Here is a 10019-nt window from a genome sequence, read left to right on the forward strand (position 1 = left end):
AAAAAAAAAAAAAAAAAAAAAAAAAAAAAAAAAAAAAAAAAAGAAAGAAAGAAAAGAAAAGAAATGACAGAAAATCATCTAGATGGATAAATATTGTGTAGTACAGAGGTTTTGTCCAGCAGAGGGGGTCCTCCTACAAACATGAAGACGTACATGTATTCACTGCAACAGGATCATCATGACAGTTCATAGTGATTATGATGTGGTTCCAGAAACTTGATTTGCAGGTTCCTCTTCTTAATCATACAGTTTCCTGCAGTGAAAGACAATTAAATGCTTACAAGTTATGATATCTTTTTGCCAGCCACAACCATCGTGTGTACACACTCTGCAGAGAGGAAGCAGTAAGGTTACTGCGTTCCACTAGGATGACGCGTGCCTATTCAGAGGGTGCCTATTCCTCCAACTTTGACTATGAGAGGTATTGAAATATGCTGCTGCAGCATCTGTGCATCCACCATCATGTGGTCTCTTCAGGTTGTCTCTTGGTCCTTTATTTTTCTGTGATCATACATGTGATGACTCAAAATGATATCTTGTCTGATATCAGTTTTTGTTAAGTAGCCATCACAGCTCTGAAGTTGTGTAGACGTAAACAAACTGTACACAACTACAAGTGCCTTTCTATGTTGAGGCTCAGAGCTAATTGTGTTGCTGATGTCTGCTTTGTGTTTACCGGTTGTGGAGTTGAGTTCTGATTAGTACTTGATTGTCCATATTTTGATGTTTGTTTGTTTTTTTACCATTGTACAGTCAAATCTCTAAAAARAAGTTAAATTTGTTCCAGCAGGTGGTTTTTATCTTGAAACTTTGTATAAAGAACAAATATTTAAAAAGAAAATTCAAGTAATTTGTTCCAATACCCCCCCACCCCCCACCTACCAAAGAAACTGCACAAAGGTCAGACTGATGGTCATTATAAGCCCAATCAAAGCATAATTCAAACCTGATAACATTGAAAAGTGAAATATTAACAGAACAAARATAATAAAAGCAGTGAAAACTGTTTCTATAAAACAAGGACATTTTTGTAAAGTTGAAGCTCGCACCAAGATATGATATACACTGCCTGGACAAAGATGAGTTCTACCTGGATTTAACTAAGGTCTATGATGTGGGGTTGCTGCAGATGTTCAGGTCTAGGTTCAGCAACAGTCTGAGCTRAAAGAATGAGGTCAGCTGACTACCTGAATATACTGAATGACCAYGTTATTCCATCAATGGACTGTTTCTTCCCTGATGGCACGGACATATTTCAAGATGACAATGCCAGGTTTCATGGGGCTCTTATTGTGAAAGAGTGGTTCAGGGAGCATGAGACATCATTTTCACACATGGATTGGCTCCACAGAGTCCAGTGAGAATCTTTGGGATGTGCTGGAGAAGGCTTTGTGCAGCGGTCAGACTCTACCATCATCAATGCAAGATCTTGGTGAAAAATTAATGCAACACTGGATGGAAAGAAATCTTGACATTTCAAAAGTTTATTCAAACAATGCCACAGTGAATGTGTGTTGTAATCAAAGCTAAAGGTGGTCCAACAAAATATTAGAGAGTGTGACCATTTTTTTTGGTGGCGACTTCTTTTTTGGCCAGGCAGTATATCGCAGAAGTGAAGGTGTGAAAAAGAACCATCCAAATTAGCAAGCGGGTTCAAGTGGACATCCTGGGAACCATCCAGACCATCAAAAATGGTCAGGCATCGTATTCAACCCTCTCAGACTCTGAGGCCAAAGATGTAAAGCCTCCTCCAAAGAATAAAGACAGAAAGACTTCAGAAGCTCAAAACTGTAAGACTCTGGAGACTTGGGAAATATAGACTCTAGGAATTCGGGAAACTAGTGATATAAAGCTCTTTGGAGACATAAATTTCTCTAGAGACTCCAGGGCTAAAGACCATGACGGCTATTGTCATGGAGCTCTTGATGACCCAAAATCTGGAAACTGGAGGACCTGGACAAGAGGAGATTGAGGCTGGTGTAATAAGAACCCTCGAAAACTGGTGACTGGAGGCCTTCAGGGTTGTGACCGGAGCATAGAATGGAAAACATCTTCTTGTACGCTAAAGGGATAGAAAGTGGCACAGCAGAGCGGCTCATGTGTCGTGGGCAAATTTGTGTGCCATAAATATTTCGTTTATTTGGAGGTCTTAACACAATTTGCCTTATTAATAAACTTAGGTTCAAATAAATCTAGATTTAGGGGTTTGACTGTAGCAATAGTTGTCTGTAAACCGGTGGTGTATTTTTATTAGTGTTCTACTAGAAATTGTTCGTCCTATTGATTCCAGCTTTTGTTTATTCATTGGGTGGCATATTTGATGCACATTGTTCTGGGCTTCACAGTAACTTTGCAATTTCTGTAGCCACCTTTTGGCTTTTTTATTTGGTCAGAACYGGCTGTGTAGGTATTCATAAAAAATCATGTCAATTTCTTGGTGCATAAATGACAAAGAATGTATGACCCATCTCTTCACAGAAATGCTGTGATTGCTTTAAGTCTTCTGTCTCCTGCCAAATGGTTTTCACTCAGGAAGAACATTATACTTTAGTCATTTGTCTCTTCTCCACAAGGAAGATGTGATGAATCTTCAAAAAGTATTGTCTTGGTATATATTTTCACAACTCTAATGAACATATCAGTACAAAAAGGCCACGGTGTAGCTGGGTTCAAAACTTTCTGGTTTGTTTATTTATGAAGATTTTTTTTATCTTTTGTCTTGCTGTAAGAAGTTCTGTGTTACTACAAAGAGTTCATAATATATAATCATCTGACTTTAAACTGTGGAATTCAGCCATACGCCTGCTAATTGATTTCAAGTTAGAGCTGAACATTATTAGAAAAGTATACAATTACAATGACATTTTTATTATTTCAATAACAATATCAGCTGCAGTAAACACATATTTTCCTCACTCCTTTCTTCACAGCCCTATAGCTTCTGACTGACTGWAGACTGTAGGGCAGTATACTTAAAAAATGAAAATGTTTGCATTGGATTTACTTAAACAAATTATGTCGACAGGTTCTACTCAACTGAATTAAGTAAATCTAACACAATTACTTCACATTTACTAGCTTTAGGTTCACTCAGTTCAGCTYAGTAGAACCTGGTGACAATTTATTTAAGTAAATTCAATGCAAATGTTGATTAGTAAACATGTTAATATGTTACTGCCTTGTTCCTGTGATTTATCTTTTACAGTATTGATTTTCAGATTATGATAACTTCTCAATATGAAGGCCTAATCTGAAACATTCATAAATCTAGTACCAGTGTAATCCAATCTTTCTTAGTGAGAGGACATCTTCCAAGTAATAAGTGGAATATATTTTTCATGGTTGAACCATTTTATTGCACCTATGAAATATTTGATTTGTCACATTGTTCATATACTTTTAATTGTTTTACCAACTTAATTATAAAAAAAAAACCTCATGTTGTTCCTCCTGAAAACCTTTTGCATCACTTTTAGGTTATAAAGACATATCTCCTCTTCTGGACAAAGTTTTAATTGTACAAAAAGCAACTGAAACAAAATACTGTTTATACACACACTTGACACCAAAATATATTTTCTGCAAACTGCTAACATTTTTCAACACATGTTCTAACATACAGTTACTGTAATGTTTTATGGTGACTTTTTCTTTATTGACCTTTTTTACAGTTGCACGTGTTAAATCGGCACCACATGCCCAAATACATTCATAACTATTTCATATTCATATCCAAGGTCAATGTTCAACTCTWGTCTTGTGGTTCTTTACACCTGCTTTTTATTGACTTTTATAAACAATATTACTTATAAAGTATTTATATTACTATTTTATGTTGTGGTATTGAAATGCCCTCGACAGTTGTCAGAAAGACTGCAGAACCGGAACACATGTAGACMTTAACACTATTCAAACTAAATATATTTTAATGAACCAGAAGTAGGCATGAATATAAGTAGACCACAATACATCACAAAATACTGTTACTGAGCATGTGCATTAGCAGTCTTGTATAAAATACCTCAAAGTTAAACTTAAGTAAAAGTATATCTTACCATAAAATTACTTTAGAAGAAGTTAAAGTCTCRTCTATGAATATCACTTGAGTAAATGTACTTAAGTATTGCAAATAAAAAGTATTGAGTAAAAGTGACCGGCTAGAATTTCCAAAATTTCTAAATTTCAGAATTTCTAAAAGTCATAATAACTATAATGTTTTATTAAAATTAGAGGTCGACCGATACAACGGTTGGCTGATCTTTTTGGCCAACATTTATTTTTTCCTTGTATCAGCATCAGCCAATACATGCATGCGTTTGCTGATCCTCTAGTGCATTCAGCAGCAGTGTATTGAGATCACTATATGCATTGCCACTCCYTCCCTGGCAGAGAGTGGCTAGTAATGTTGTAAGATTGAATGCCAACAAGGGTAAGTTTTTAACTTTTAATTAATTTTTAACTGTCCAATTAAGCTTTATCTGCCCTTTGAATGTCTGCCMCTGTCTCACTGTAAGTAAATGAAGGAAGAAAAAACATTGTCTTCAAGAAGTGGCCACAAAATAAATAAATAAAATAAAATAAATACACAAGAACTGGCAGCAAATATTGCAGATCAGATAGACTGATGCCAAGATAATCAGTATTGGCATTGGCTTAAAAAACCTGCATCAGTTGAGCTCTAACTAAAAAGGGATCATGWACAAACCAGTAGGGTGTCAAAATGGAAAATACTTATGTACCCCTCATCCACCCACAACCAACTCCAGGATTTACAATTCATCTGGATAGGTTTCATTTTTTACATTTTTTTAACACTAACAAGCCYGAATGAAATAGGAGTAATGACTTTTTACTGCTTGCTTTAAAAAAATGTAAGGAGTAGAATGTACAGATAATTGGGTGAAAATGTAAGGAGTTGATGTAAAAAAGTAGCTGAAAAATATTTACTCAAATAAAGTGCAGATAACCAAAATTTCTACTTAAGTACAGTGATGCTGCATTTGTATTTACTTTACAACTCTGCACATTAGTAACTGTAAAGAGGTCGATTAAAGCAAACTGTCAAGAATTTTCATCATGTAAAATCCATCAAACACTCTGCTCTTAATGAAAAACAAATGGACATCATAATTTATTATTTCATGTTTTATGGTTAGACTAATTTCTAATATTTTCAAGACTTTACGTTGGTGAAGTCTTAACAATGAGTCACTGTGACACTTTGCATGCTTTAATCCATTTTATTTATTAATAGTTCTCATCTTGAAGACTGTCTTTCTTGTGCTTTGTTATACAGTAGGTCCTCATAATGTCTCTACTGAGTTTTTGTCTTTCTTTCTGTATTTCAGTTAATTATTAAACCTCTACACTATCAGTGACTTTACTGGATGAGGAACCTCACCTGATTTCTGACTTTGTTGGTCAAAATTACCCTTCATCCTCACTGTCCCAAAAACAACTACAACTTAGCTGTTTGACACAGAAATAATGAAGCCTAATTATAACCAATAAAACCAATTTAATTTCACCTTTTCTCTAACAATTTTCTTCATTTTAAACAAAGTTGTGAATGTTCGGCTTTAAAAATGTTTAATGGAAAAGGCCCTTGTTTTTGTGTTATTTTTGTTGTGCATGAATTTACCACAGGTACATCAAACTACACTAGAGGGGCTGCTGTAGGAATTTTAGGAAAGCCAAAATCTTTACAGAAGGCTGAAGAAAATGTGAATAATAGTTAGTAATTATGGTCCATAAACACGTTCCTCTTGGAGCATCAAGGTCCAGGTGTTTGCTCTCACTTTCCACCCTGCCAGCCTAATGTCGCTGCCCTGCTGGAGTCACACTGAGTGCCTGCRTGTCTCTCAACAACTTCTGTAGGAACTATGGAGCCATGGATAGACACGAGTTTCACAGCAGGTCCCGCTCTGCAGACCAGCGGCCCACTGTAGAGCGCCTCACATCCCGCTCGCGCTCCTCTGAACGCCCCCACGACTCTTCTCTCATGAGGTCGATGCCGTCTCTGCCATCTGGGAGGTCCGCACCCCCTTCACCTGCCATGACGAGGTGTGACCCAGATTGGAGAGGCTAAACAAGCTAACAGCAAATGGGAGTTTTAGTTGTACAGTCATTTTCCTGAGGCTAAGCTGCACTGGAGGGAGAAATAATTCTGGGTGCTGGTTTTAAAAAATCTCTCTTAATGTCAAAAACAACACATGTAGCATTATTTAGATGGAGTTTGTGGCATTTGTTACAACTGTACTGAGTTTTTAAAAATATATATTTGAACACACAGACCCTTGAGCTTATTTACCAGGTTTTATTTTATTTACCTATAAAAACAATCTTGATGCAGTTCTTCTGTTCATGAATGTTTTTCTTTCATAGTTACTTGTTAAGAATATCAGTGTTCTTCTATCATTTATAGTTAAGCCATTATTAAATCAAATTCTTTATGAAAGCAACATCCCAGTAAATTAGAGGTGGAATGGTTCACAAAATTGATGGTTCAGTTACATACTACTTTAATTTGTCTTTTTCATCAAGACTCCAGAAACAACCATACAACTGAAAGTTTTGCATTAAACATGCCATGACAATAGGCTTAGGCTCATTGCAGTATTTTGAAAATGAATTGAGTTTTGCCCTAAATTCAGTACATAAATAGTTATTCACCAGCATAACTAAAATAATGTTTCTTTGGCTTTGAAATGCAATTATTTTTATTTAATACCTTTATTTAAACCAAGCAAATCCCATTGAGATAACAGATCATTTTTAGYCATGGGCCTAATGTCACCCTTTTGAACTGTGCGAAGAAACCAGAGTAGCCAGAAAAAACAGAGGCTTGAACCCAGGACCTTCTTGCTTGGAGGCAACAGAACTACTAAGTTATGCTTCTGATATTGAGTTGTTGCCATTTTAAGACACAGATACTATAAGACGTGTTTTAAACTCAAGACCAGATGACTTCCATCCGGCAAGCCAAAGGGCATGTCTCAAAATAAGCTGCATTAACCATAAACTACATCTCCCATAATGGGAGAGGTCAGAATTCAAAAGGCAGCTCAACAGTGAGTAAAACTCTATTAGCTTTACTTTTAATAGTATTTCTATATTATTTATTTCACATTTAGTCAGTCGTACACAGTACTTTTCAGTGTTTAGAAGAGAATGTGTTAAAACACTGTTTCTATGCATGAAATACCATGTAGAGAGTTATTGTTTGTTAGTGGTGCTCAGCTGTGGTAAAGAGTTCCTTGTTTAGTCGAAATAAAACATGAAATGTCAAAGTTTACAACTGGCCCTTTSAGGGCCACCATAATGCTCATATAGCTCTCTGTGAACATGAGTTTGGTACATGTGACTCAAGACCTGAACATTGTTGTAGTTTAGCCATGGCATGCCAGACAACTTTTTGATTACTGTCTTCAGCAGGAGCATATATTGAATTGCTGGATTCAAAATAATTTCACAACAGACCAAAATGATCCTAATGTTGGTGTATCTTCCAGCTCTGGAACTCTATCTTCATCTTTTGCTATTTTCTTGACTGGCCTGACTGCTGAGCTAAGATCCTTTACTAATTTACTGATGTAAAGGTTTTTTTAGTGTATGCACTGATCAATACACAAACATATTTTTTAAATGAACCATTTTATCCTTAATGTGAATATCAGAATACAATTTTCAACTGCAGAACATTAATGTTTTTACCAGATGAGCAGCTCCTACAGATCTCTGGTCTTAATGTTACAACTGGTTGGTGAATATTTTAGTTGCTTTTTGTTTTTAGCTACTTACCAGCTAGCTAACATTTGCTGTGTGAATATCCCCAAACTTGAGCCACAACTGAAATTTGAATTCAGCCCCAAGAAGTTGTTTCAGCCTACAGAGTTGCTTCACTTCTGCTAAATGCTTGTGCAGCTAAAATGTTTTAAATCAAACTAACAGAACCCAAAGAGACTCTGATGAGTGGAGTTTTACCTCCACTCATCAATGGGCACCCAATGTAATCCTGACTAACCCACAGAGTGAACGTCCCACACCTCAACACACCAGTAAAGTATTTACCCATCACTCCCAGTCCCTGAACCCTGATACCCTGACTGACTTTATCTCACTCCACCTCATCCTATTTATTTCATTACCCCCGTCCCTCACATTGTCCCCTTCCCCGTCCACCTTGCCACTGTTTTTCTGTTTTGTCCCTAAAAACACCGGATTTGCTGTATTTTCTTTGAAACACATCCTGAGCACAAGGATCCTGACATCGGATAGCTTGTTGACTCTGTTTAATTTGGTTTCCACCATACTGCTCATACATTTGTGTGAGTATAGCAGTGATGGGTCAATTTCCTTTTCTTTTGTTGACATTACTAACATCAACTGAAGTTGTTTATCTTGGTTATTCTGTTTTGTTGTTTTGAGTTCAAATGTCTTGGAGACAGTCGGAATGCATGATCGCACTGATCTACCGTTTCTGCATTGAACTCTTTATTTTTTATCCCCTGCAGCTTGATGAGTCGACTGAACATGCAATTCACACCTGCCTTTTTTTTGCAGCTCAGCTCCCTGCAGTTGATGTTGTCCCTCCTTCATTCCCATGCCATGTGCCAAATGTCATTGCTGTGTACGTCACACTGTAAAGTTTTACAGTGATCTCCCATTTGTACAATGGGTTTCACTTAAAACATGATTTTGTCTTTTGAAATAAATGCTAAAGTAATATTACACTTGACTTGTCACACATGTTTTTGGCAACTGCTTTGCTCATAAAAAGACTGTTCTGTGGGTGCAACGTGGCCTGGCTCAGCACCCACCATCAGCATAAGCCTTGCTTTGTGCCTCACATTAGTGTCCGCCACTTTTTGTCATGTAGGGCACATCCTCGTAGTGGATCCGTCCAGACCAGTCCCACCAGTACTCCCATGTCGAGTAGACGAGGGCGACAACTTCCACAGCTTCCACCTGCAGGAAAGGACAGAAGTAAGTCTCCTTTACCTTTTTCTATTCATATAGCATGGTTACCGTCTACAACATGGCTTAAATATTAGTATACTACTGTGAGTTTAAGATCTTTTTACTTGATCAAAGTTTCTGAGTGTCAGGAAGAGTTTTGACTCATGCTTCATATTTGATTGATGAGGAAGCATTATTTGGCGATGGACTTGTTCTTTAGATTGCCTATACATGTGAGGAATTTTGTGTTTGCTTTGCATTCTGAGTTTCTTTGTTTTTCTTCCATCCATAACATCTTGTACTTGGTTTTTTATTATTTTACTCTCAGAAGATGGAGATGAAGAAGCACAGCCATGTGAAGGTTTGTATCTGGTTGTCTGGGTTTAGTTTTTCAGGCAGAGAGTGCTGGTTTAGCTGTTTCTCACTCAGAAGAACAAAACCCAYTCTGCAGTGGCACTTGGCTGTGCTCAGTGGAGACTAAACCTGATGTCTGCACAGTAAAACTGGCCCAGGCTCCAGCTGTGTTTGTGTTGGGATTTTCTGTGTCACAAGGTTTGATTTACATGAAGTTTTGTCTGGAGCTTTTTGGTTCTACTCTTGGTGTGATCTCGTCATCATTTCTCTAGCCACTGGGTCTACTTAAAATTTATTAAAACATTATACAATTTTTTTTGTTCGTATGAAAGCACAAAGTCTGCTGTAGAATTGCAGTGCTTGTGTAATGTTTTTTGTCTTCATATTCACAATTTTTTTTCTTTGCTCTTTATTTTTGCCCCCACATCCTTRTCCTGTATGTGGGCTGTCTTTCTTTCACTTTACCATTGGTGCTTTTGTGTAGCCTTCCTCTATATTTGTGTTGGAATCTATATCATTTTATGTCAGTCTTCTTTCTTTCTTTATTCTTTTTTCCCTTCCTTCATGCAGCATGTGGTTATATTGATCCAATGTGGAGCTGTTGTTCCTACGCACCTTTATATCACTCTGTTTGTATGGTGTTGTTGTGAGAATATGTTTGTGTGTGTGTGTGTGTGTGTGTGTGTGTGTGTGTGTGTGTGTGTGTG

At 37.0% G+C, this 10019-nt stretch overlaps 1 protein-coding gene across 1 annotated transcript in view; it reads left to right on the forward strand.

Annotated features, from left to right (window-relative positions):
• Window positions 1-10019, forward strand: part of rims2a (regulating synaptic membrane exocytosis 2a) — a gene marked incomplete in the record, with an annotated part of 146644 nt that overhangs the window by 62339 nt on the left and 74286 nt on the right. The window contains 3 exon segments of the mRNA XM_014017099.1: window positions 305-421; window positions 5878-6063; window positions 8879-8985. Of these exon segments, the coding sequence (XP_013872553.1) occupies window positions 305-421; window positions 5878-6063; window positions 8879-8985 (410 nt within the window).

The sequence above is a fragment of the Austrofundulus limnaeus genome, unplaced genomic scaffold, assembly GCF_001266775.1.
Source record: "Austrofundulus limnaeus strain Quisiro unplaced genomic scaffold, Austrofundulus_limnaeus-1.0 Scaffold161, whole genome shotgun sequence".
NCBI lineage: Eukaryota > Metazoa > Chordata > Actinopteri > Cyprinodontiformes > Rivulidae > Austrofundulus > Austrofundulus limnaeus.